General features: G+C 40.9%; 1 protein-coding gene across 6 annotated transcripts in view; it reads right to left on the minus strand.

Moving 5' to 3' along the window:
• NEDD9 (neural precursor cell expressed, developmentally down-regulated 9) overlaps positions 1–27812 on the minus strand; it is a 178689-nt gene that overhangs the window by 21324 nt on the left and 129553 nt on the right. For 3 of the 6 annotated variants that reach the window (XM_045847091.1, XM_045847093.1, XM_045847092.1), the window contains one exon: positions 4575–5021. In XM_045847091.1, the coding sequence (XP_045703047.1) occupies positions 4575–5021 (447 nt within the window). Of the gene's footprint in view, positions 1–4574; positions 5022–10395; positions 10489–19883; positions 19954–23172; positions 23344–27812 lie in introns of those variants that run through there. The other 3 variants (XM_045847094.1, XM_045847089.1, XM_045847090.1) reach the window with 3 other exon arrangements.

A 27812-nucleotide genomic window follows, 5' to 3' on the forward strand; every position in this document is an offset into this window, starting at 1 on the left:
GCTCATTTGCTCACTGGGTGTTATCTGTGTGCTAAGACTTTGCTATCAGCTTGGCCTATAGCAGTAAAGGCACAGCCACAGCCTCTGACTGCCTTAATGGAGTTTACAATTTAGCCCATAATCATCTTCAGAAGGACTCAAAGTAAATCTAATTCCACCACTTAGAATAGAAGCAACATGTCCAAACGATAATCAGAGAAATACACGTAACTTCCCAGAAAAATTAAGCATGAAATGGATGAACTCAAGAGGCAGTTTTATTGATCTCTAAAGCAGATAAATGAGACTGTTTCAGACCTTTGTAGACCATAGGCTTTTGGGTGTTTGGGGGCTCCACTCTAAACCATACTACCACATGAAGGAGAATTTTTGCTTTAAAAAATCGAGAACATTTAAAAAATATAATTCAGCTTTTCAAATTATTGGACTATGAGTAACTCATTTAATTTAGAATTGCCTTATGAGTTCTTGGCAATCATAGGACATATTTAGAAATCTTTTCAAAGTGAGAAAAATCTAACCTACAAATTGTTTTCAAATGTAATGAAATATTTATGAGCCCTAAATGTAATAATGAGATTGACATGATATTGTTTCCTACACATTTTTCTGTTTATTCATTTCTATTTTGCAGTTTTTGTGTTTCATAGTTTGGAGCCAAAGTTTTTTATTCAGCTCTCAAACATTCTCGTAGGCCCTGGGCATTCTGCCCACAAGGCCTAATGGATAAAACGGCCCTGCACACAAACCCAGAGTGAAAAAGACCAATGAAATTAAGTAAAGGTGTCAGTGTATATGGTTTCCAGATAACTTTGGGAGTTCTTTTCCACTCTGTGCAAAAATCTTATAGAAACAGAGAGCCACATACGCAAAGGGAACAGCCTATGTGCTGGCATTGAAGTATTTGCATATTTGGTGTATAGTGAGAAACACAAACAGGGCTGATGCAGTTCAAAATAAACTCAGAGGAAGGAAAGAAGAACAAGGCGAGGCAGACTAATACTGTTAAGCCCCTGCTACGCTAAGCACTGTGCCAGGTCCTTTCTATGTGTTGCTTCATTTAAGTCTCACAACAACCCTATGATTATTCCCATTGTACAGGTGAAAAAAGAAAAACCTACAGAAGCTCAGTAACTTGCTGATGAATAATAGCTATGAAGAAACAGAACGAGGAGTCAGCCTATCCCCAACCCGTACTCATGCTATCCTCATTTCATGAAAGGGTGGGGATTGTATTATATGATTATCTCTCCCTAACCACTGATTTAATGAATGACGAATGTCTTTCAGTCTTTTGAGATGGATGGGATGCAAGAAGGTGGGTAGAGGCTGGAGTTTCCCAGAGAGCAAAGTTGTAGTGACAGAAGGCAGAATTCACTCTTTTTCTTTCTCTCAGTGATTCATTGGTAGAAAAAACTGTGGTGGATAAAATTTCTGAAGCCAATAGTCTGCTTGCAACATGAAGGGAATCTTTAATCACGGAAAGTCCCGAATCACAATCAGATTGGAATATATCCAACCCCTACATGGTCCCTTCACAGTGCTTCTCAGTGTGGAGTCCTGGACTACCTCCCCCAGAACTATCTAAGGAGTTTGCTAAAATGCAGAATCCCAGACCTGGGTTTAGAATCCCAGAAAAGGCCTGGGGATATGCATTTTAATTCACCTTCCTTCCATCTATGGGTGATTCTTATGATCTCTAAAATTTTAAAACCATACTTTAGTGGTTCAGAACAAGATTCCACTATTTCCTCTTTCTTCTTTAAAAGATTTTAAGGCCCACAGCTTAAACTACCAAGAATGTCTAGTTCTTGGTCTACCACCCTTTTATAGATGAAATATTTGAAAAGAAAGTAGGCATGGGACTATTAAGCTACAATGAGAACTCATCCCCCTCACCCTCAGGCTGATCCCCCTAATATAATGGGGATTAACTCTTGGGGCTTCTGCCTAACTCATTAGGATATCTGAAAATATCTGAATCAGAAGTTTACACTGAGGGTGACATTGATAGAAGTTTTTAAAATGGCTGCTGTTACCTAGAAGGTTAAATTTATCTCTAAGCAGCCAAGTCATCTCCACTAGGAAGGAAGGAAGGAAGGAAGGAAGGAAGGAAGGAAGGAAGGAAGGAAGGGAAATAAGTGGGGAAAGAAAGAGAAGGAGAAAGAGGAGGAGGAGGTGGCAGAGGAGAAAGAGAAAGAAAAGAGTAAGAAAGGAAGAGCAGGAGAAGAAAGGGAGGAGGACAAACTCACTCCCATGGGAGGGGGGTTTGTAAGCCAAAGGTCTAGTGAGTAGGACAGAGGTAGACAGCCTAGAGAACCAAAGGCTCTAAGATGACTTCCAGGTGAGATCAGGATATCCTGCAGAACACTTGGTGTTTGGCAGAAAAGAGCCTCCCGCCCTGCCCATTCTCACATGTTACCACATTAGGCCCCCACTGCTCAAAGCCGCTCAGGGCTGCAGGGGTACTCCCCTCCTGATCTCTGGTCAAGTAAGGTCTGCTGGCATCCCCTGAAAGGGCTGGCAGGGGTCCTTTTCAGAAATTGGCTTCCTCCTACAGAAATCATCTACCCACCTTCTGTTAACTGATTGTAGAATTAAAAAAAATAAACAAACATAACATTGAGTTCAAGTCCTCAAGGGTAACCCCAGCCCCCAACATCAATCCATGGGAAGGTGTGGTCAGAGTCTCTCCCCCTAACAGGATGGAGAGTCATAGACGGAATCTGCAGTGTAGTGACAGCAAATAAAATGGGAAGAAGTCTGAGGTTTTAGGTTTTTCAGACTTGGAAATAAAAAGGTTGAGTCTAAAAAAGAAAACATGTTACCTTCCTGCCAAAATAAACTGTGATGAAAGTTTAGACCCCACCACCTTTCAGCCAAGCATTTCCTGTTCTGGTCTCCCCTGTCTGCCTCATACTAGCTCAGATGAAGGGAGAGCTATTTTTAAGGTGCAAACAACCGGGACTAAGAATGAGAGATGTTATTTATTTATAGTTACACCTTTCAACGTTCTTTTTCTTCTCTGGAGACAGAGGCCTGGTTTGGCTTTCTCTTTGAACTTGAAATCAATGGGGTAATGACTTTGAAAGGTCATGGCCAGTCTCTTTGTGGACAGGAATAATTGGCTTGGGCAATGCAAGTCAAAAAGACATTTACTTCTTGAGGGATTCCTCCTGATGTGCACACACTCGGGTTAGGCATACATGTGCTCCAAGAACTGTTTGGTAAAGCATACTTTAGGCAAAAGAGGTAATTTGGATTCATCTGTGGTTTTGTTATTTAAGAAATCCAACAGCAAATTCCCCACCCCCATTGTTTTTCAACACAGGATTCCATTATCATGCAAATAGATATTCCCTAATTTACATGGATTTGTAAATTTAGATTTTGTATTGGATTTTCTTGAGACACTGCACCCCATATATGTAGTGTTCTAAGAGCCAACAAGCTCTTTCTGGCATGGAGCTGCATCTTTTGTTATTCAGAAGTCTTTTCTGAGTCTGTTAAATTGTCCCCTTCTTAACTCCAAACTTACCGACCCTTGGAATTTGCCAGTAAACAAAAGAGAAAAGCCCTCCCTTGTAACGCTCACATAAGCATCATCTTGGTTGTTGTGGCTGTTACCCCCATAAGCTCAATGACATTATTTTCTTCCCAGCACCAGACAGAACAGTTTGCTTCTGTTCCCCCACTACAATATAAGCATCATGAAGGCTCTACTCACCCTTTAACTCATCACTGTATCACAAGCATCAAAATATACTAGATACTTAAAATTCATTCAATTAACAAATTTCTATTTATCTCAAACTGTTAAGGCATTTGGAATTATACAGAGTGCTGAAGACGTTGGTCCTTCCTTTCATCTTTTTTTTTAACATGATACCTTTCTAAATATCTTAGCTCCACTGTTTTTGCCCACTGGCTCAGGCATTATTGTAGAAATTACTTGAAGAATAAGAGGATGGCTCCTTTCTAAATACAAGTATCTATGTATTTTAAATGAGTCAAACTGTAAGCTAGCGACTCTGAAGAAGAAGTTGGTTGGCATGACCCACACTCCCGGCTTCTTGCTTCCTCGCTTCCCCTACTTCTGGTGGGCTCTTTGTGCAGCCAGGCCAATGGGGTTGTGACTCAGCTTTTGGTGAAAGGAGGGTCCTTGCTGCATCACTGTGCTTGTACAAAATTTGGTGCCTTGTACCATTTAAGGAAGAAACCAAAAAGACTGAAACTATTTGAGTGCAGAACTTAGATCTGAAGGCAGATCTATCGGAGAGATTTCTATTAAGGAACACTTAATAATCCCATATAACCTGGAATGGCACAGGAACTTATTATGGCCTTTGATCAACAGTAATTGGCACCTGGTAGGAACTCAAGAAAGTTTTGCTGACCAATGTATGAAAAAATGACACAAAAATAATGCCGAGCTAGGGTATTTAGATATACTTATTTCTTGGAAGACATACTTCTTAGAAGGGTCAAGTTCTTATTCTGGGAACATTTCTATTGCTCTGAGTGTAAAGGAAAACAATAAATTGGAACAAAATTTCAGTCAGTTGTCCACTCACCTTTTTACTAAAGTGGGGGCCATTAGCGCCCCCAATGCCTCTTTGCACAGATGGTGGTACTTGATACACATCTTGTTCCTGGGTACCATGACCAATGGGTACTTGATAAATTCCCTGATTTTGGTAGGAAGGTGGCACTTGGTAGATTGTTTCTCGAGGAGTACCTTGTGGGTTTGGCACTTGATAGAGCTTCTGTTGGCCAAAGGTCTGCTGAATCAGTCCAGGAGTAGGCTGGTCCTGACTGGAGGAGGCCTCCTGCATGGGACCAATCAGAAGCTTCACCCGGTTGCCTGGGACAATGCCTTGCCGACCGTGTAAGGAACAGAGCCACCATCCTTCCAGTCCTCCAGTGTTCTGCTCTATGACAGTGAGGATGTCTCCTTTGCGAAAGGCCAGTTCCTCAGCACACTCTGGGACATTGTCATATAAGGCTCTTGCCATAAGATTCTAGGAAGGAAAGAACAGAGGGAAATCATCTTAGAATATTAGCTTAGTCCCTTTAACACCTAAAGCCCTTTCTCTTATGGAGGGGTGCACCTCCTGAAAGAAGACAGGAATAAATCTAAATGATATCCTGTAAGGAGAAAACCAGATGGTGCAGACAAAAGACAGATACATACATTCTGTGTCTGCCACCAATGACATCAGACTGCCTCCTTGGAAAAGCTCAGAACACCACAAGAGAGCTTTCCTCTAGCAGTAGATGCTGTGCCAAGGAATTATGAGTAGCACTGCTAAAGAGTCAGAGAATAGTTCAATATACAAAACATTTTTCTGACTTTCTTAAAGCCAGCTTAAGGAATAAAATAGTCCAAGATATTCACATGTACTACAACTGTCATTTCTCACTTTTTTCATGAAGAATCAAAGAACATCCCTGATAGCAAACAGTACAAACAGCATTTACATTTGGTGTTAAAATGGAACCAACAGTACATTTATATGTGCCTTAGCAGTGGTTAAAAATTTATATTCTCAGTTGATCACAAGGTCCTTGGATACAGGGAGAATCTCCAAGCAAGCATTTTTTCCATGATCATGGAGCATGGGGCATAGTGTGACGGGAGTCTCTATCTCCAGATTTGATGGCAGGGAGCTACAAAGAGTTTATCACACATAGGTAGATGCCATCTCTCTCTGTTGGTCTATTATTCATACCTTTCCTGAAGGTCCCTCCTCACCCTGCCACTATTTCCTACTACTTGAGTCTCGCCATTCACATCAGAAAGGCTGTGCCTTCCCCTTTCAGGGGCCCAAAACACTTTCTCTCTTTGTATGAAGGCCTGTCTGGTACATTCAGTACTAAGCAGACAGCCAAAGTAGGCATTCAGCAGAGAGTGGGCAGGCAGTACGTGTTGACATTCTTGGAAGCCTTTCAAAGGCTCCAAAGATTTCATTTCTTGGCGTTAGTAATGTTTCGCAGCATGATGGCAGCCATTACCACATGCCTTTTCCTTCCCAGCACACAGAGGAGTCAGGGAATGTTGTAAATTCACCACAAGCACTCGGAAAACTAAAAGCGATCTCTCCAGAGCTTCCCCCAAATGTCTGGGTACACTAGTAGATGTTATTGTGATGATGATCATTTGGGGGAGGAGGGGCTGCTGACTGCATGGAGCATGTTTGTGACTTCACGTAAGAGTGGAACTTGGGGTTGTTGTTGTTTGGACTTCTGTGCCCTGTTTTTTCTTTTCTAGAAATGTGGACTTCATCTTTGAGCTTCATGCTTTGCATTCCTTTGTAACTGACATACATTAATCATCTACCCCTGTACTGTGCCCTGTAACCGCAGCTATTGCTCTGTGAACTGGTTCTCTGCTATGGAGTGGTCGTGCTCTGAAAGGAGTCTCCCCTCTGGTCAGGGGCTGGGAAGAGGCCCTACTTTTACTCTGTTAACCAAACTCCTCTCAGTCAATGCAACTACTTAAGCTAAGGAAAGGAGATAAAAGCCATAGAGGTCAGTACCCAGGAAGCCTGGTGATGCTCTTTAAGGATAAGGTTCAAGTCCTTGTTCTTGAAAGTTTTGAGATCCAGGAAGTTGGTGTAGCCAGGAAAGCAGTAAGGGAAGCCAAAGGGAAACTGAGGGTTTGTATTCCAGGTGAACATTTTACTTAGTATTTATATTCTAGGAAGCTTTGGGCTCCTTTTAACAATTAAAAAGTTCACATATATAAAGATAAAATCATGCACCATTCCATTCTGCTTTGAGGAACTATTTAAGAATGTGTCATGATCCTAAAATCTCCTCTGTTTCTCATTTTTCATCTTGTGGATGTTCTGTAACCTAAAAGAAAAGTCATAGATTACAGAAAATAAGATTCTAGTTCTTTGTGCCAAAATGATTTGAGGGAATTACTCCACCAGAGTGTATTGGGGCTACAGAACAGAGAGAGAGAGCTGACCCCCTCCACACACATACCCAGCCTCTGTTCCTTTTTCTGAGGCCCATTTAACAATTGGAAATGGCTGCTAAGGAAGCCCCAAGATGAAATCAGAAGTGATAAATAATAGAGGTCAGTTCTACAGGAACTAAGGGTGTGTGGCTGTGAACCTTGACTTCAAAGCAAAGAAGGAAAGGAAACAAAACAGTAGAAAGGTAAAGGACTACAGACTTCATCAGGATAAATAAGTTGAGGCTTTCAGAGCTGGGCCACAGCCATGGAACTCCATGGAGCATGGACATAGAACACTGGACCATGCTTGATTAGAGGCGGAGAGAAGTCCCTGTGTGAGGGCTATTCTGGATTTTCTTTGTCAGCTGTCCCAGTGTCCTTCCCCCAACCTGGTAAGCAGCATGCTAATGTGTCTAGAGGTGCTTCAAGAGCTGCTTCTTTGGGAGTACTTTCAGAGCCCACTATCCTTGCTAATGGAGCCACTGTGGGCGAATTTTCCTATTTGTGCATGATTTCCCAGCAGTCCTCCTTATTGCCTACAGAGATCAGGATTTAGAAAGAGGGCTTGTCATGGCTGTTAGTGCCAGGCCCCCCAGTGCTATCTTGACACCTCCTACACTGACAGATATTCTTAGTCTTGGCTGAAGAGGAGTGAGTTATTTAATATCTGTGCAAGCTACAGGGAGCTAATGTCTATACCTAGCCACTTTCCCAAACAAAAGATTCCAGCTCCAGAGACCTTTAGAAACACTTGGACCCAACCTCCTCATTTTACAGACAAGAAAACAGATTGGGGTGGGGGGTCACATTTTATCATTTGACTAAGGCCACACTGTTGCAGTCAGAGATGAGGACAGAATTCTAGTCTCTTGGTTCAAGTCCCTTTCCATGTTAGCTCTAGTATACAGTGTCCTCCTAACTTGGCTTAATTCCATTATATTTCATTCAGTACAGCTTTAAAGATGACCAATTATTCTTGTCGTTTCTCTAAAATAAACAGATTCTTGGGGCTTGGTGTCGTAATTGTGCAACTAGGGCAGATTACCTCTCTCCCTTGTGCCTTAACTTCCTCAACTATAAAATGAGAATGCAGATAATTACATTGACTTCATAGGTTTGCTGTGAAAATTAAATGAGTTAACTCAAGTCAAGTACTTTAACACTGCCAGAGACTTAGGAAGTTACTGTTACTGTTTATTTAATTTGCTGGATGGCACTTTGGCCTTAGGCTCCCTACCCTGTCCGCCTCCTCTCAGTTCTCAATCAAGGGTTCACCATATTCTACTGATGCTATCATATATTTATTTAATACATATCTGATATTTCCCTTGCTTACACTTACATTTAGGAGAATTGTCTCTTAAAACAATATTGCTTTGAATTAATAATGAGTTCTAGGCATTGCAACCTCTTGTCAAGAATCTGCCTACAAACATCAGCAATAAAACTGCTGGTTACATTCAAGAGACCTTCTGAGACAAAATACCAATACTAATCCTAATGATATTACTGGGCAAATTTTTAAAAAATATTATTAGATTCCAGCAGAGTACAATCCATCAAAAAGTGGGAAAAAACACGGGCTTGGCTTTTGGAAATACTTAGTGTGTTGGGGCAGGAGTTCAGTAAGATGATAACAACAAAATTAAGTGTAGCTGGAACACAAACCATCTCATTCAAAAGAACACATGCAATTCGTAAGTCAGCAAATTAGGAGTTAATTCCTCTGCCTAGGAGAAGGTGGAGGAACCCTCTCCTTCAGTGCAAAGGTATGTTTCCTTAGGGCCATAGAGTCAGAAGGTGATTATCTGAGTATCTTAGAAAAACCCAGGAAAGGCAGATATACTCTTTCTCACCCCCCACCCCCATATTTATCTCCATGGCAGGAAAGGTCAACACAGAAACAAATCAAGGAGAGATAAGAGAGCTATGTAATTCTATATCCAGCTGGATGGTTAACCTCCAGAGATTGGCAGTTAGAAATGCAGCTTGAGATTGGCAAAGTACCAAACAGTTGGGCATGGAACCTGAAAGCCAGAGGAACTTTAAACAATTATAGTTAAACTCTTTTACTTTACAGATGAGAAAAATGAGGCTTAAGAAGTTAATGATTTGCCAAAGTTACCTGGCAAGAAGGTCGCAGAGCAAGGACAAGAAAGAATTCAGGCTTCCCGAATTAGAATAGTATTTAATAAAGTTAAATACATATGCTACAAAAGTTGTGGTTCTAATCAGGATTGGAAATTGACCTTTAGGGTTCTGAGTCCTATTTGAGCCAAATACATGGTGACGGAAGATGATTTGACTTTGGATGGTGGGCACACAGTGTAATACACAGCTCATGTATCACAGAAATGTACACTTGAAACCTATATGACCATATGAACCAATGTCACCCCAATGAATTTAATTTTAAAAATCTTAATTGAGGGAACCTTAGTTGTAGCAGCCTCTAACATGGATCCCCATCCTGCACTTTCTCGAAACTATTCTGCCTTCCATGTTACCACTTCCTGTTTCCCTTCTCTCATTCTTAGGACTACTCATCTTCCTTCTTGTTCACAGAACAAAAAAATTTGAGGGGGCTCTTTCCTTAAGTGATCATGTTCCAAAGGGATCTCTCCTTTGCACTTGCCTCTTGCCTGTATGCTCACTCTCTATAGGAAATCACGTCCATGATGTTGGTATCTAAACACAGATAACTCTCAGATCCATAACCCCAGCCTGGATACTGCTGCACTCCAATTCCATGTTTCCAATTGTCTAGTGGGTTTCTTTACCTCAAAATTAACAAGTGCAAAAATCCCTTTCTCTTGCTCTCTTTCTTCATTAACAGTGTGCACACTGCTACCAAGAGAGTGGCTTCAGAGGTTTTCAGAGTCTCTTCACAACCTGAAACCCAATCAGCTTGGACCCTGCTTTCCTCCTCATTGTCACTCCTAGTTCAGGCCCTCAGCAACTTTGGGGGGAAGGGGTGGCAATTACTTCCCAACATTTACTCTCTTCCACATAATTAGAAGAGTTGTCTTTCCAAAATCTATCTAATCGTGTCTCTTCCCAGTTTTCTGTTATAGTATTTCTTACAGTGTAACTTGTATTATCCCATTCAAGATTGGGAACTCCTTAAATTCAGGGAAGCTGTCTCATTCCTTTGGCATTTTCAGAACTCTGTAGCCCAGCATCTGAAACAAAATAGATACTCACTAAATGTTTGCTAACTAGTGGATTCTGGATTCTGACTTCATGGTTCTCTACAGAGAGGGTAAAATTCTTTTCTGGAGACATCAGCATGATATTTCATCAAAATTTTCAGATGGGCATAGGAAGATAAACTAATGGAACCAGAAAGATAAGTGGTGTGTCCAAGTCACCAAGCCGCACAGCCAGAGAACATGGGATACAGCAAGCAGGAAATTGCCTGTCCCTACCTATTAAAACAGGATAATGAAGTTGATGGGAAGCCTGGATCCAGTATCCACAACCACCGAGCAAACAGGAAGGCGAAGAGGAACTGAGCATCCCTGCCAGATTAAACACAATGTTTTCTGTAAGAGCCTTTCTCCCTTCCATGCGGCGACCCATATCTGGCAGCAGGTGTCTGCGCACATTCATACTTTGCCAGAACATAGGGTTTCTGCTATTCCTGGTTCCCAAACTATGCCTGAAGAGTGGGAAGAAAATACTGTACAACTAGCCAGAACAGTGGGTAGGTCACATGGTAACTCCCACATCACCCCCACTCTTCCCTGCCTTTTTTTCCCCCACTGCTATCAAAATGTCAAGAAAGCTTATTACTCCTACTTCCAGGGAAACTATCTGCTGTTCCAAATACAGAGAAGTGTGACTTATAATTTCCATGACCATCTATGCTGTTCTTTGAAAAAAATTAGACACAATGGGTGGTGTGTCACCCCACTACAACTGATAGCATTACCAAAAGCCCAACTTCCTCTTATTATTTTTACTTTATTCTATATTTATCAAGCAGGAGCTCCTGCCACAGCCTCAGGGCTGCCACATTCTCAATACCATGATTTTCCTGTACTTAATCCCCCAGACTTTAGTCTTGGGATCTGGCAAGGTTGTGTGACACATACACACAGAGGCATGCATATACTCTGGGCAGGGCGGATCGTGAGAAACAGACACAGTACAAAAGGAAATGGCCATTGTCAAAGAAATCAGTCCTAAAGGAAGTGGCTAAAAGATGAGCATCAGGGTCAGTCTGGGGGCACAGGGGAAGAGAAAGGCTTGCGTGCTTTTGTGCCTACTGACAGAAATCAGCTTCTGTTTGAGGGTCGTCAAACTTCACCATCACCTTCAGGGTATAGGGGGATATGGGATTTCCCAAAAGAAGGAAATATCCAGAGTCAGAAAACATGCATATCTATAAGCATCTGGATTTCACTTCTTGGAATATTTTGGTTTACGCATGGGTTTTTTTCATTGGACTATCTGCAATGTTGAATTAACAATCTTCCTGAGCTTGTTAACTGGTAGACACAACACTTTCAAGTTCAGGAGTTAGAAGATGTGATGTATAGGACATCCAATTTTTTTCCCCCAGCAATAGTCATTAATTGCGGTCTCATACACTTTCCATCATGTGGCCTGAACTAGTCAGAGAAAGACGGCAGCAGGATCCTCACAGGCCCCACTAGTCCCTTGTCATGCTGCTGATCACATGAGGAGTGTCCAATACATTCCATCGAAGATTGCTCTGGCCCCTAGACCACATTTCAGCCAATTTTTAAAAAAAACTTCTGGAAAGTGCTTCTAAACCTCTATGATAGTTACAAAGCTTAAATGAGTATCCTGGACCCTCTCTGATTCTTCATGTCATTTACTCTGCCATAAGTCCTTAAGTTTTCTTAGATTTTCCAGCCTTGTGAACTTTTGGCCATAGCATTCTCTTTGTGTGGTTCAGAGTGGAAGATGCTTAAAGAAGGTGACAGGAGATACTTGCTTCCCAAAGGCAGTCTTTGGCATGCAGCAGCCCCCTTGTGCACTACTGGGGTGTGCTCTGTGTGTGGTGGTGCGTGAGGTTCCCAGAATCTTACCGTGTCCTCCATATTGACCTATTTCTATCCAATGAGGGATCATTCAGAACCCAGCATTACTTTGCTGGTTCATGTGCCCAAGTAATGCTACTTCAGAGTTGGTGAGAACATCTGACACTGCTTGTAAATTTAGATATTTGGGTCTCAGAAAAAAATTTCTATCTGACCACACTTGGTAACATGATATGGACAGCAGAGATGTGAGATTAAGTTAAAAAAAAGTGTTTCTTCAAATACTGGGCTCCTTTCCTTTCCTTTCCTGCATGAGAACTAATGTCACCTATTCTCCCTTAAGGTTGATAGAGGGCAGAAACATTCAGAGATTGGGATTTGTTAACCAGGAAGCCTAGAGCAAATTCTGTTTCAGATTAAAAAATTACAAAGGGTTTGGTAGGTAGGTGCGCACAGATGAGCGTTCGTGTGTGACTTCACAGTCCTCTTCTCTTATTTCCTGCCTAGTCATGGGGATGAATTTGATTGCTGACAGTATTTGAGAAAACCAAATGAAAGTTTGAGAAAAACAAACTTTCCTAACAAGTCTGATAATCATAAATAATAGTTGTGTTTTTAAGAGCCCAATGTGCCACACTTGTGTGGTCTTTGAGATTGAGCTAAGCAACTCCTGAGGGACTTGGGGAAGATGGAAGGGCACATAATTTCTGTGGGTATCAGTACCAGAGGTCAACCACAGCTTGACCAGAATCAACTACATTAGAATCTCAGACTAAGAAGGGATCTGAGAGATCATTTTAACCCAATCTTCTTGTTTTACAGCCCCGAGAGTCTCCTATTAGATTAGCAGCAGCGTCATAAATAGCACCTGGTTCCCTTCCTAATCTAGGATTTTTTCCACTAGGCCAGGATGTACTTCCTGAGAGCCTTCTCCATCTTAGAATTTAGTACAGTTGCTATTAAGCCTTGGAATTTATAAGCATTTGTCCCACGTTGCCTGGTTTTGATAGATTGAAGTACAGTATATTGGCAAAGGATCAAAAACATGGGGCAGGCACAAACTCTTTTCAGGGTTCTGTCCCTAGATAAATCTGACAGGCGCCATATAATGATGAAGGCCTGACACCCACTCACCCAAAAGATAGGTTTTATTAACAATAAAACAACCATCTGGATTTCAGCCAACATTACAGCGTTGGCACCGGATCACATCTATCTGCCTGTCCAGACAAATCCCTCCAACATCCAGGTACTTAGGGAAGCGAAATGAGAATTGTTATAAAGGGATAGGAGACTCCATTATATTACAGTATATTTTCAAAAACAACATCATTTCTCAAAAGCCAAAACATACAAGTTATAACATTTAATAAAATATTTGCACCAAGGGTAGCCCCCAAGGTCTAAGGCTATATCTAAACACAGTATGATACAGTACCAACATCTAAATATGATACCAATACCAATACAAATACATACACATCCTGGCGACTTTGCCTGTCTCCTGGCCAGAACCCAACTGATGTAACTTGGATGCTGACACTCAGTGGAACTTTTTTGGACACCCCTTGACCTAGGTTTGGTGCTGATTGCCATTGTCCCACTTAACTTGTGAGGTCCTCAAAGAATTCTAAGAACTGGATCCAGACACTTGGCTGAGAGGGTGTATGCAATTGCATGTTGTTACCATTGTAACTTCAGAGAAAGAAACTTTAGATGCTGCTGCTTCTCTGCCAGAAGCGAGAATGATGGCAGGAGCAAATGGAATAGAAAAAAAACTCCAAGTGAAATTGTTCAATGGCTAGGTGTATAGATAAGCTCCAACATGTAGACATTATCCATCAGTTTATGAGAACAAAATAGCTTTCTTTAAGGCCCATTTCTAAATGCATTATAGGCTATATATCAGACCATCTACGGCGACCTTAATTCTCTTAAGTGTCTTCCTATGGCCTGTTGGTTTTACGTGTGACCTGAAGAAGACTGCCTGCTTCTTAGTATTTTGTGGTACTTGCTTGAACAAGTTGATGCTAAGCATAAAAGGGGAAGTTTCCTTTTGGTTAGGGCTTGTTACACTAAGCTCAACCTTGCTCATGATAAAATTATGGCAAACAGTTCTATAGTTATATTTTTGTGCTTCTATCACAACAAACCAGTAAGGCAATTGTTTTTAAGCAGAAGGAAGTAGGGGCATCTAAGGCCAGTGATTCTTAACTAAAAGGAATTTTTGTCCCCCCCAGGTGACATTTGGCAATGTTAGGAGACATTTTTGGTTATCAGTGTGTGTTATGTGAGTTCCCGGTAGCTAGTGGGTAGAGGCCAGGGATGCTGGCAAACTTTCTGTGATGCACAAGACAGTCCCCCACAGCAAAGGCTTATCCAGCCCTAAATGTCATCAGTGTCGATATTGAGACACCCTGGATAGGGGAACAGACACTAAACTGAATTAACAAAGTCTAGTCTCAGTCCTCATACTGGAAGACTAATGACAATGAAATCATGCTACCTTTTGTGCCTTTGTCCCCCATCTAAAAATGGGGTAATGAACATGTTCTTCATAATAATATTATGAGGAGTCATGAAATTATATATGCAAAGTGCTCTGATTTCTTCACAAGAAATGCTCTCTATAAAATCACAGCCCAGTTATTACTGCACTATTATGAGCTCATGAAATTGTGTCTTAAGAACTGTACTCCACCCCCTCAAAAAAATTCCTCCAGGAAAAGAAAATAAACCAGAAATGATCTCATCATGATTACACCTGCCACACCAGAAAACAGACACAGTTTAGAGAAACTAAATTCTTTCCCTCCAGCAATGAAGTAAGCTGTGTCTGTAATTAAGATCTTAATAAGGGAGGCAGGAGGCTTGCGCAGATGCTGCAGGCTATGAGGCAGAGTGCTACCACGCCAGGTCTAAAACAAGAACAACTGAAATACAATCTCCTGCTGCCTAACACTCTCAGGTGTTCTCTGCACAAGCACTCACTGCAAGACAGACTTTCTGTCATTTTTACAGATGCCTATTTCTGCAAGACAAAAGAAAAGGACCACCTTATTACTTACAAGTAAATGCTATTTATGACTCTAAGTGAAAAATTTGCCTGCATACACTTAAAAAAAAAAGCTTCTTAGATAATTCCCTGTCAATAGACTGACATGAGGGGAAAAGGATGACGCCTTGGACAGTTGACTGATCGCTGGAGCAGCTCATGTTGACTGTCTAGAGTGGCCGAGTGGCCCTGAACTTTCCAAGACAGTCCCAGTTTCAAATATCCTTCCCATTGTCAGACCATATGTCCCTTCTTGGGGTTTTTCTAAACATGGATACATATCCACAGAAATTATATATGCATATATTTTAAACTAGAAATAAAAGATAGGCCATCAAGTATATGTCTTGCTAATGGATTTGCCTTGGTTAAATTTAGAATTTGAGAGAAAACAGACAGGTATAGATAAGAGTCTTTTGATTCAGTCGATGTTCAAGTTCTCTAAATGATAAGATGATCTTTACAAGGAAATGAGATCTATTCCAAAGGCATCTGGGCCTCTGTGAGACTGTCTAGAATTCCAGCTTCCCAGTGAATGGGGTTATTAAGAGAAAGAATGATGTTGGGCTAACTGTATTTTTATGTTGTCCTCCCTGACCCCCAAATAAGGGTGTGCTCATCCCACTTAGCTCTGAGTGAAAAAGTCTGGAGACTCAAAGAATAACATGAGTGTTCTATCCCAGGGGATCATGCAGGGGAGAGAGGGATCACTCAAGTATTGGCTGCTATGCCAATACTGCTGTGATAGTACTGAAATCCTGCTGGTCCACTAACCCATTTCCTGCCAAACTCTTAATTCATACCCCAAAAGATTAGTAACACCTTCCCCCCAAAAAACCCTCATTGGCAGGTTACTAGCATGTACTGTTAGATACTAAAAACTGAACACCAAGAAGACTGGAGTGTCTGGCAGTCCACTTTGCCACCTTCCCAGTGTGTTGGCTTTGCTTGTTATGGTTATTGGGGGTTGAGGGCTGGGGACCTTGGATATCCAAGCTCATTCTTTCAGTAGCGTGCAGAGCTTACGGACAGAAAAGCCTATGGGAGTCACCCACATTTCCTAGGGGGTGAAGTGCTAAGTTAAGGGTAACAAACGGACTACCACAAATCCATGAAATTAGGGCTAATTCATATAAAAGATAGCATAGGATTTCCATATAACTAAAAGAAATTAGGAAAAATTAATGACACATCATACTGTCTAAATGCATATTGCTCTAATAAATAAAAAGATCTGGTTCATATCTTAACCTTATACTCCTTTTGGTTGCAGCAACTTTCCATTAAGTTTGACAAATAATCCTCTCCCCACACACATGAAGAGTAAAGAAAGGAATTAAATTCAAAAGGAGGTATCAAACATTTTTGTGCAATGCTTGCACTTTTACATATATTCATGGTAAGCGTAAACATCGACATTCCACATAAGGAACCTTTTTGCTAACATCTTATAAGTATCACCTTGACATATTAAAATATCAGAAGGAATTCCCATTTGCAGCATATACACCAAGATTTACAAAGAAATAAGACACCTCCGAGGCAATGGACCCAGTCTTTGAACCAGGATCATGAACCACCTTGTTAAACATTATTTAGCACCATTAATGGTTGGGGAGGTGGAGATGGTGGTGGGGGGACTAGCTCTTTTTAAAGAATAAACTGGTAATTAGTAGTCCATGAGGGGGCCCAGGCATATGTTGAAAACGTTCTGCTGGCAAGTTTAGTATCTCCATAAGCAGATGCTCCACCCACTACCTTAACCTCGAAAAATCACTGTCATATGCCATCACTACTCACATTTTCTAGAGCACCTATTTTATCTTCCTTAAAGTGCAGACCTCAGTTTACCTAGATCACATTGTCTACCAAATCTACATTCTAAAAAAATCACTCTTTGCAGTGGAGGATGGGAAAAGTCACCAACAAGGCCATTTATCTTGAAATGAAGATTCCTCAGGAAGATGGTCTTGTAGCTAGGCTGTAAGGTTCTCCAGGCTGCAGAGTCCTCCTCATTTACTAGTAAGAATTACCGCAGGGAGATGACTGGAATGTTCAAGGTAAATAAGATGGGGTGGGGAACATTGTTGACAAAGTATAAATAGTTTTTTGGGGTGAGGGGTCCCCTTTCCAAGCTCATAGTCTTTGCAATCATGCACTACCTAGGAAACCGGCAGCTATTCTCTGGCATTTTCAGTTGGAAATTTAGTATTTCTTCCCAGCGGCCCTGTTTTGTTTACCTTGGCAAGGAGGCCTGATAATTAAGTCTATATGTTACTGCATAATAATGTCATGATCCCAGTGGCTGGCATTTGAAACCAATTTGTTTAGTTTTCTTTCTTACCCTAAAGCAATCTAAAAGTAGATAACCAAGACCTCTTACTTTCCAACTACTTACATTTTCTGTAATAGGACAAGGGATATACAGGCTCTGGCACAAATAATGCCCCTTTTTATTACAAAATCTTTTATTACAACACCATAAGCATGTGATCCTATAGCATAATGATATCACATTGAAACACACCATATGTCATAGGTGAAATGTTCAGATTAAAACTATAAATTATTACACCTATATTATTACCATGCCAACCACACTCAAGCAGGCGTTACTTCTGCTGGATCCTGTAGTTAACCTTGAACTTCTGTATCAGCAACTCACTACCTTTGCATTTCACCTTTGATTTTTTTAAGTTGATGATTTTTCTGTATATATTATATGTATCTATATATCTTATAATGTATCAAATAGCTACAATTTAAAATGCTTTACTATATGCTCAAAGCTGAGAAAGATGTTCATATCTTATTTCCTTACAGCTATCTGATAAGACAGGTTATTTAATAAATCACACTCTTATCAATGAGGAAACAGAGGCCTACAGTAGCCTGCCTATATACTATTAGAAAGTAACCAAAGTGGTATTTGAAACTAAGCCCATGTTCTTTCTATTATGCTATAGAAAGACACTTATGACACAGCATTCAGACACTTTTATAAATATAAATTATATAAGTTGCTTATATAAATATTTTACGTTACTCAACATTTAATATTTGTTGAGTACGTACTGTCAGTAACATTCTGTTATCACAGGAATATCGAGTCTTATTAATAGCAGTGAGGATAGCAAGTCATTAATATAGTAGCAAGAGGGTGCATAAAATGTGCTGGTAATTCCCTATGTGTGGCATTTGTACTTCTATAATACACATCCAGAGCCATGGAATACTCTACAATATTCAGCCATCTTAACCTAGTAACTGAGATTTTCACATAATCCAGTCACCAAGTCTTGAATCCACGCTATCCTTTCAGCATTCACTGAGCATCTACTGTACAAGGAGAACTGGAGGCGCTTGGCATTGTCTACTTACTATACACCAGGAGTCAGGTTAAGCACTTTGTATTCATAAATTTTCTTGTTTGAGCCTTAGAACAATAGCATGAGGCAATGGTTATTCCTATTTTCAGATAAGAAAACTGAGGCTCAAAGAGTTTAATGTGCCCAAGGTTACAGAGCATTAAATCACAAGAAGTAGTAATATCTTTCCCCAAAGCCCACACTCTACTTTGTCTCTACTACAAGACCACACTAGACCAAGACCCTGCTGCCTCAAGACAAAGGATCCTAGATCACACTTTTTATTCAGTGGCCTGTTTAGCAGTCTATCTCTATATATGAATAAAGGCCACCTTTATTTATTTCTTGTGTTCAATGGGGCTTACTTAAAGCTGGACAGCCCCCTATACCTGAAACTAATACAAAGTAACACTGAATGTTAAAAAAGAAAAAGCTGAACAGACAGCTTCAGTGGGTAACTTATGTGAGTTACAGATATCATTTAGACAGTAATTTGATTGAAAGTAAATTAGGTAGTGCAGACAGAGCGGGGCAGAGGTGAAAAATCCTACTGCAGGGATTATAGCAAGACAGTCAAGGAGACAAAGGTTTGGGCTTCATAGACAGGATGGATGAGGAGATTGGACATGTGGAAAGTGACAGACTAACCAAGTCATGTAGATGTAAAGAGACAGGGGCAAATGAATCAGGGAGCAACAGAAGGCCAAGATTTCTCACACAAGAGGGAAAAGAGAGAAGAGAGGTGGAGGTACAGGGTGTGCTTTGAGGGAATCATGAATACGTGGACTGGGGAGGCAAGCCCTACAAAAGTCAGCTATTACAGAAGCATAAGGAATGCTTGAATGAAAAAATAACAGGTGATGAGGACAAAGAAAGAGAGAGAATTCGAAAAGAGGATTGAAAAGTAGAGAGGAAGTTGTTTTTAGAAGTCTTGGGGGGAGGGGTACAGACAGGAAGCCACTGATGAATTCTGATAAGAGAATGCATCTATATCCTAGCAAGGAAAGGATGCTAAAGGCATCTTTGGTATGTCCCACACTGTGCAACTTGCTTTGTGTGTGGTGTTATCAGAACATCTTCAGCCCTACAAAGTCTTTCATCTCTGTGTAGGTAAGTCATGTAGCTACAAAAGTGCATTTGCTCAATAAATAAATAATATAAAACAAGTAATTAAGCAAGGATTTTTCAAAGCATTTTTTGTTGCTTCTAAATTTATAGATCTCACATAACATTTAAAAGTGGGGGCAGGAGTTTCTAATTTGGATTGGATGCAACAAATCATCTAGAAGAAAATCAAGAATTTAAAACCAAAATGTCAATGCAAGGAAATAATTGGGAATCATATAGGCCATAAACGACCATAGACTAAATTGAAGACCCTCATTTATTTTTTTCTCAAGCCAGCTTGAGAAACTTAAAATATTTTCAAAATCCCCTCAAAAGCTCTTAATGGTACAGACTCTCTTGTTTCTCCAACCTACCTTGCTCACAGTCAGCCAGAACATAGAAATCTGAATTTCAGGATGTAGTTTTCTGACTTGTAAATTCCATCTGTAATTTTTCACCAGTCCAAGCATTTAAGAATAAATTTGTTGAATGGTTAATTAGAGAAATAATTTAAAATTTTAATGGGGGCCCATGGGGTTCAGAAATTTGGCAAAATTTGGCAAACCCCAAAAGCTGCTTAGCTATTAGAGATCAGACAGGCAGTGCCTGCTGAGAGCCACTGACCAGGCCAGGGCCAGCACAAAATGGGCGGGGTCTCCAGCCTCTGCTCAAACGCAGCTTTGCAGTGGCTCTTCAATCACCCTCCTGGCAGACAGCAGCCACAATTGCCCCTATAACCTCAGGAGGGAAGACTTCCCTGGGCAAGCCTCAGCCTCTTCCCCCCACTTCAGGACATGTTCTGTATATTCAGAGAAGTTTGTCGAAACTCTTAATAAATAACACCCCCCCCACACACACAAAATGTATTATCACATAACCTCAGACTGAATACTTTTAAGAGAAATGAAATATTAAGCACATGAGAGTGACTGCACCCTTCCTATGAAGAAATAAAAAATATATGTACAATGAAATAAAAATAGACTAGGTGGGCGCTACCCAAAAATGTTTACCAAAGTAATAGCTTTCATTCCACAATTCTCAAGATTATTGTAAAGACATAGTTGGCTGACCTTGAGCTGCAAAATGAGTGCAGGCTTGGGTGTTCTCCAGTTATGATCCCTGAAGTAGCCAAACCAGATAATCTAGTTTAAAAAAATCTAATAGTGGCTGGATTACAAATCTTTCAGTGAACATTTTTTAAGTCGGACTGTGCTAAATTTAGAGTATATAGTGCAACACAGTGTTTAAAATATGATTCCTAACTCCAAGATTTTACAATCCAATAATAATTTGGCCCTACTACCTAAGTGGCTCAAATTAAACAAATAACTGTGAAACATGCATTTCACTGTGCTTTGTAGAGTTACTGCCTAAAACAACAACAACAACAACTCTATCCTGCAGGACTGCGTGCAATGCAATAGTCTCAAATTTCCTGGAAGTAGAAAACACCAGTCACACAGGACATTTTAGAGAGGTCACAGATGGTTCTTTCTTTTTCTGTAATTAAAGTCACAAGTTCTGGGACCAGATAATATCGGTTCATATCCCAGCTCCACCACTTTTTAGTTGTGTGGCTTTGGATTTCCACATTTGAAAATGTGTATAATCATACCCACCTCATAGAGTTGTAGGGAGAATTAAAATGAAAATGCTGTATTGTTACTATAAGTCTTAAGAAATGTTATTTATCACATCTCTACCTTGTGTCATCTCTTGCTTACAAAATCCTCTCCTTAAAGTTGTCTCTCATTTACCAGAGAGAAAACAGGCTTTGTAAGAAAGGGAGAGTAGACTGATTCAGCCATTGGTTCATTTTATAGTTACAAGGTGTCAATCTGTCATTTGGTCAGTCAGAGAAGTCAGTAGTTTTTTTCTGGTAAAGGTGTCCACAAGCTAGTAAGAATCACGTATTCACATCACTTGGCAGAGTATTCAATACTAGTAAGATCTAGCACAGAGGCAGGTTTTCTCCATGAATGCCAGTCATAATTTACATCATCTGTTGCCCTGATGTTTTCTTTCCATAAGAGTAAAATGAAACATGATGAGGTCACTGAATAAATGACTTTAAACTTTGTCACTTTCTAGTTCGGAGCACTCACTGTTAATTTCATCCATTTACACTTTCCAACAATAAATGTATGAGCATATTTTCTTTCTGCTGGTCAGTTTTTATGAACTAAAGGAATTCAGCAATGGGTTAGGAGAGGCAAAGACTCACTGCGGGGTGAGCAATATCTAGTCCTATCACTGCTCTGCATAAGGAAACAGTGGCTATATGGGCTGAAAAAAGAACCTTCCTGCCATTACAGAAGGATTTGTTTTTAGTTGCGTCTTCAAGTCAAATATCGTGATCTTCAAGATTACCCATTCCTCTGATCTTTCCTATTGAGGCAGATAATGGAAAGCTGATAGCAGAGTGATAACTGATGCCTGTGTCTTCAGATAGTTGTGACCTTTTCAAGAAAAACTCTAATTCATACTTTAGAAATAAAAGGCTTTCAACATTCAGATTTGAAGCTTTGAATAAGATTTATAACTTTTGAACAAAAGATTTATCCCTGTGGTGATATGGTGGCTACAGAGTATTTACAACATCACATTAAAAAAGGATGGGCCAGAAGCTAGATAATTCAGAGAGCAAAGTAGCTCCCGGCCAGCACAATCTTGAAGATCAGACAGGTAATACAAATTGTCAATCTAAAAGCATAGTCACCTTGCCAGAATTTCTTTTAATGATACACTTTTGTATAAAAGCACTAGGAGTGGTAAATATTCTAGAATGAAAATATTCATCCTCCAAGGAAAAGTCACGTCCTGCTCATTGCAATCTACTTCTGTCCAGTGTGCCTGGTAGCTGCTTGCCTCCTACATGGGGGTGACTTAAAATGGAATATGCTGAACAAGTTATAACCCCTTTTTGTCTAGAATAAACACACAAACAGTGGTGTAAAATGCATGGGAGAAAATGCTGCCAAAGTATTATGGCACTCTGCAAACTTTAGGGACAATAAACTGGCCTGAATGAAGCTTCAGATTCTCCGTCTATTCAAATGCCAATAGAAGTGTTTTCAAAAAATGGCAAATATTCATTTATTCTTACAACCAACGTCATTTACGGGTATCAACATTCTCCATCACCAGTTGTATAATGAATGGTACCTGGGGCTTTTAATTTCTCCCACCAAAAGTACACATGGCAAACTGCACCCCAGACTAAACGCTTAAAGCAAAGGCTGAAGACTGCTGTATGAGCCAGTCTGGGAGACTCTGCAGTTCTGATTCCTCTCTCATTACAGCTCCGGGAGACAGTGGAGGCCAGGCCTGGGGGAGCCGAGGAGACTTGAGCTAATACGTGCTCCAGTAGAAGTCAGACACCCTGCAATCTACAGTAGGGGCTACAGACCGCCTCTAAGACTAATTCTCCAAAACTTTCAGAGGAGACGGACTCGGGTGTACTGTGAACTCGGGGAGTGGGTTTAGAGACTGGGTCTCTGCCTGCTTCCTTGTGCGCCAGTCTCGGTGACTGAGACTCAACTCAAAACTTGATCACACAAGGGGTCCCTCCAGAGGAGTTGTCACAGCAGGAACCACACACACACACACACACACACACACACACACAAACGAAGACTTATGTAAAAGACACTCTCTTACCTTATACTTCATCTCGTCAGCTGTGAAGTGAGCCGTTTTTCTAACACACTAGTTAGACTGCATTGAGTACAGGCTCGTCTGCCCCTCCATCGAGTGTAGTACTAAATGAAAGTGAGAACGGTCCGGGCTGGGGCAGGTTTGTCATTCGCAGCCGGGAGCTCTGACTCAGAAAAAGCTCTAAAGCTTCTGAGCTCACTGTTTTGATTGAGGCGGGCCTATCACAGGCTTTATTTGCATACCTTCGCGTCATTGGCTAATGGGCCAAGGTAATGTGATGCCCCACCCACTTCTTAACATACGAAAATTTCTGACAAAGAACACGTACTATAATCATTTCTTTTTGCATTATCAAAAAGGGTAGAAAATAAAACAAAGTGGGAACCGTTCCCAATTTTACTCTATCCTTTCCATCACCCCTACAAAGGAACGGGAAAAAGAGATAAATTCTTTTTAAAGATTAACCTAAGACTTAAAGAAATCGAATTCACAAAGCAGTCTGACAGTCCTGCTTCCTGTGACCTAGCAACTCCTTCATAAACCCATTTCATTTCAAAGCCATTCACCTCACAATCTCTACATGAAACGAATCCTGGGGAACAAAAGGTTTTCTGTCTCTGGCCTCTTTTTACTAACTACCCCTGCTGATATCTCCCTGGCTCTACTTCTCTCCTCCCTCCCTCCCTTTGTGTGTGTGTGTGTGTGTGTGTGTGTGTGTGTGTGTGTGTGTGCGCGCGCTTTTGTTGTTGTTGTTCTTTTCAGTGTTCAAAGTACTTGCGATGTCAGTCTGCAAGGAGGCAGAATACAATTCCCCCTCAGTGAAAAGGAACTTCCTAGGCCAAGCACCAGGATTTCTCTGGCCAGCTTCTCACAAGGCCTCACAGATTTGACTGTCAGCCACATTCAGTGACCTTCTCTGGCTTTGCTGAGGATAAAGGTTAGATGTGACCCCGCCAATGGGGCTGGCCAGTGCACGCCCTATACATCAACGCTGTCTACAGAGTACTGTGTTCTTTGATGGTTGGCATTTCTAGCTCCAGCTTTGAACACTGCCGTTTTTCCTTCTGACCTCTCTCCTGAAGAAGACCCATGAACCCAACAACGCTTATTATATAGGGAACAAAAAAAAATGCCTACTGTTTGATGAGCCTCATTAAAAAGACCAGGCTATCTGCAGTGAAGAACAGAACATTTGCTTCAGCTTCATGATTTCTGTAGAGAAAGAGGTTACCCGGGGAGGACAGAAATAGTCACCTTCAGAAACTTTTCTGAAGGATAGAAAGGAGAGGGAAAATTCCTTTTTAGTGGGCCTCAGGATTCAGACTTGGTAAGTGCAGACAACAGGCTGTCCCTGAGTGGGATAGACTCCAACCAGACTACACGACTTGGATGGAAAAATCAGCCTTTATTTTTTTCCTGGCCAAATTGGACTAGAATCTGTTTGATTTGTTCCCCCTTACCCCTCTGAAATTCTCAATGGATTAAAACTACTTTTACGATCTAAGCAAAAAGAACAGAAGAACAGCTGCCCTACAAAAGTGGTTTCCAGGTCCAGGGCTCACAGTTTAGCTAAAAATTTAATGTGGCACCCATTCCCTGGACATGACCTCCCGGCAGTCACAATGACCTTGACACACTGGTTCTGGCATCCACTAGGCCTTGCTTTTCCTCATTTAGCCTTTGAGTGAAAATGAGCCTGAGTGATTTTTCAAGGTCTTTCTGAAAACAATTTAAGCATGCAGCATATTGCACTGCACGGATCTTCTGAACAGTCCCACAGACTTATGGGAGAGTCGTTATTTTGCAGGAAATTGTTTTCCATGTCGGCCTGGATTAGTCAAAGACCTTTCCATCTGTAAGATGAGTCTTGTGGCTTCCAAGAGATCTAGATAACATTCCATTGGCTTCCTAAACAGCCAAGTTGAACCCTCCTTCTGTTTTGTTTGATGAATACCATTGAGTAGTGAACACTATCTTACCCCATTTTATTGTTTTTGAACAGTTTCCCAAAGCATATGCCTAGACTTTTTGTCATTTCATTCTCTAGTTAGAAAGCTTAATTCATGCCAAGTGGCCCTCCTGCTTCCCTGTTTCTGTACTGTACAGTAAGACACTTAAAATCTTCCTGAAGTTCATTTCAAGGTGGTTTGGTTCATTATGTTGTTAGTTATATAAAGAAAATCACAATGGTGTTGGAGGCCGGTAAACCTGTGTTAGAATGTCAATATTTTTTTTAACTTCCTGATTTTGATGTCCTGAAGTATAAAATTGAGAAACTAATAATATGTACCTGCTAGGGTCATAATGAGGATTAAATGAGATAATGGGGATAGAAGTTAATAGTTCTTAGCACACAGTAAGACCTTAATAAGTGGTTGTTTATTATTATTACTATTATTAATTATTATGATGTTAAATTTATTTTATATTACTTTATTGAAATATCATATAACATTGTTAAGTATATAAATGGTATTAATATTTAATAATTTTAAAAATTAGGATATTATCACCTTTAGACTGTTATTGGTATGTATAGTAAACATTCAAGAAAAGGGGGTAGGAATCCCCTTATTTGTATGCCATTCTTTCGCAGGGCAGCCTTCTAATTTGATGAATATCAATTGAGCACCTACCATGTGCCAGGTACTGTTCTAGGTGGGGAGAATACACAGCAGCCCAGACAAGTTCTTACCCTCTTTGAGCTTACAGTCTACTGGGAGTGGAGGACAATAATTAAATGAATAAATAATATGATTTTGGAGTAATAAATGAAGAAAAGTTAAGCAGGAAAAATTGCTGGAGAAAAACACCAGAATTGAGGGGAAGAGGTATCTTATTTTATTTTGTTTCTTATTTTTTAGTAGTTCATTTTTTATTGTATTTTCCCCATTACCATTTATCCACCCTATACCCTCTTCTACCTCCACACACTCAGGGTGTCTTATTTTAGAGAGAGTGGTCAGGTAAGTTCCTCTAAGGAGGTAATATTAAAGCAGAAATCTGAATAACATGATGGATCCACTCAGCAATCTGGGAGAAGAACTTTCTAGACAGAAGAAGTATCCCATGGATAAGGCTTGAGGAAGAAAGAGTTTGGTGGGTTTAAGAACAGCAAGCAGTCCAGGTGCCCTGAGGGGGGAACTGAGGGGCCTCATGGAGAGGGCAAGCTCAGAGACATAGGCGGTAGCAGTTTGAATTTTCTCTGGAGTGCGACAGAAAGTCACTGGAGCCTTTGAGCAGGGAATGAGGTGATCTGTTCCATTTTTATCCTTTGATTAAACACTTAAGGACAGCAGACTATTGGTTAAAACATTGAGCTCTGGTCTTCATGCAGTTCACACAATGCTAGTAGTTTTTCCTTTAGTGTCATCTAGAATTTTTCCATCAAAACCCTTTGGGGAAACACAAATTCTGTCATTGAATAGAGAAACAGCCTTCTCCCCATTGATTACCTGAGATTTTGGATGCAAAAATACTGTTTAAACCAAGCAATATCATTGCTGCTGATTGATTTACGGAGTCTCCCCAGTACTCCCATGGGTTAAAATGTGCCCAGCCCCTATCTGTGCTCACTAGCACTCTATCGGCCTATCAGCCTTGCCACCTTCCTGCTTGTCTGCCAAGGGCTCTCTCTCCCAAGAGGCTCATGTAAGCAGGAGCAAGCAAGGACAATGCCATCAAATACTGTCCAAATGGTTTTCTAACTGCCACTGGGCACAAGCATGGATACTGCAAAAAATCAAGATGATGCTAGAGGGATGAGATTCTTCTTGTCCACAGCCTGGGAGGAACCCATGTGGCTGTTCTTTAAAAGTAAAGGGCAATGTCAGAGCATGTAAGGGCAGGAAGCAACCTCAGAAGTCATCTAGTTTAGCCCCCCATAAAGAGGATGAAGCCATTGATCTGAGTGTGGGCACCCTGGACAGGAACCACCCCCCACTCCCCCAGGGAGATCAGGACAACAATCACTGCTTTCAGTCAGTTAGTTCCCTGTAGCTCTTGCTTGCTTGGGACCAGGTATTCTTTGTAGTTGTCCCTCCTGAAATTTCTCCCTGCTCCCACATTGCTACCTGTTTAATTTCTAGAGTACAGAGCTGATCACATCACCACTATGTTTAAAAACCTCTAGGGGATACTTCAATGCCTTAAAATACAAAATCTGCACACTTTAGTGTGGACTATAATCTGAGCCCGCCCTATTTTTCTGTCCTTATCTCCCACCATATCCCAACTCCACATCCCACACTCTTGTCACGTGGAGAAGAGGTGGGGGACGACTCACCGAATCCAAGATACGCGAATACTGCCCTGACTTTGCACAGATGGGTCCTTCTGCTGAGGATGCCCTCCCTTCACTCCTCTGCTATTGAGCTGAGCCCCAACACTGACTCGTTTGTGCTTCCTCGTCAAACAACCCCACCCTGCCCACCTTGCCCTCCCAGAACTAATTCCTCCTTCCCATTACTACACACATATGGCCCTATTGTCAGGCTCTCCCATGTTGTATCAGAATGAGTTGTTGGTGTCTGTTTCCTCAGCTTCAAGGTGAGCCCCAAAGGGATGGAGTGCTGTTCAACACAGTATACCCTGCAGCCTTATACCTTAGAGGTGCTTAAATGCTTGCTGAATGAATAAGAGGA

This window comes from Phyllostomus hastatus, unplaced genomic scaffold (genome assembly GCF_019186645.2).
Source record: "Phyllostomus hastatus isolate PE091 unplaced genomic scaffold, TTU_PhHast_1.1 phas_contig_524, whole genome shotgun sequence".
In the NCBI taxonomy this organism is placed as follows: Eukaryota; Metazoa; Chordata; class Mammalia; order Chiroptera; family Phyllostomidae; genus Phyllostomus; species Phyllostomus hastatus.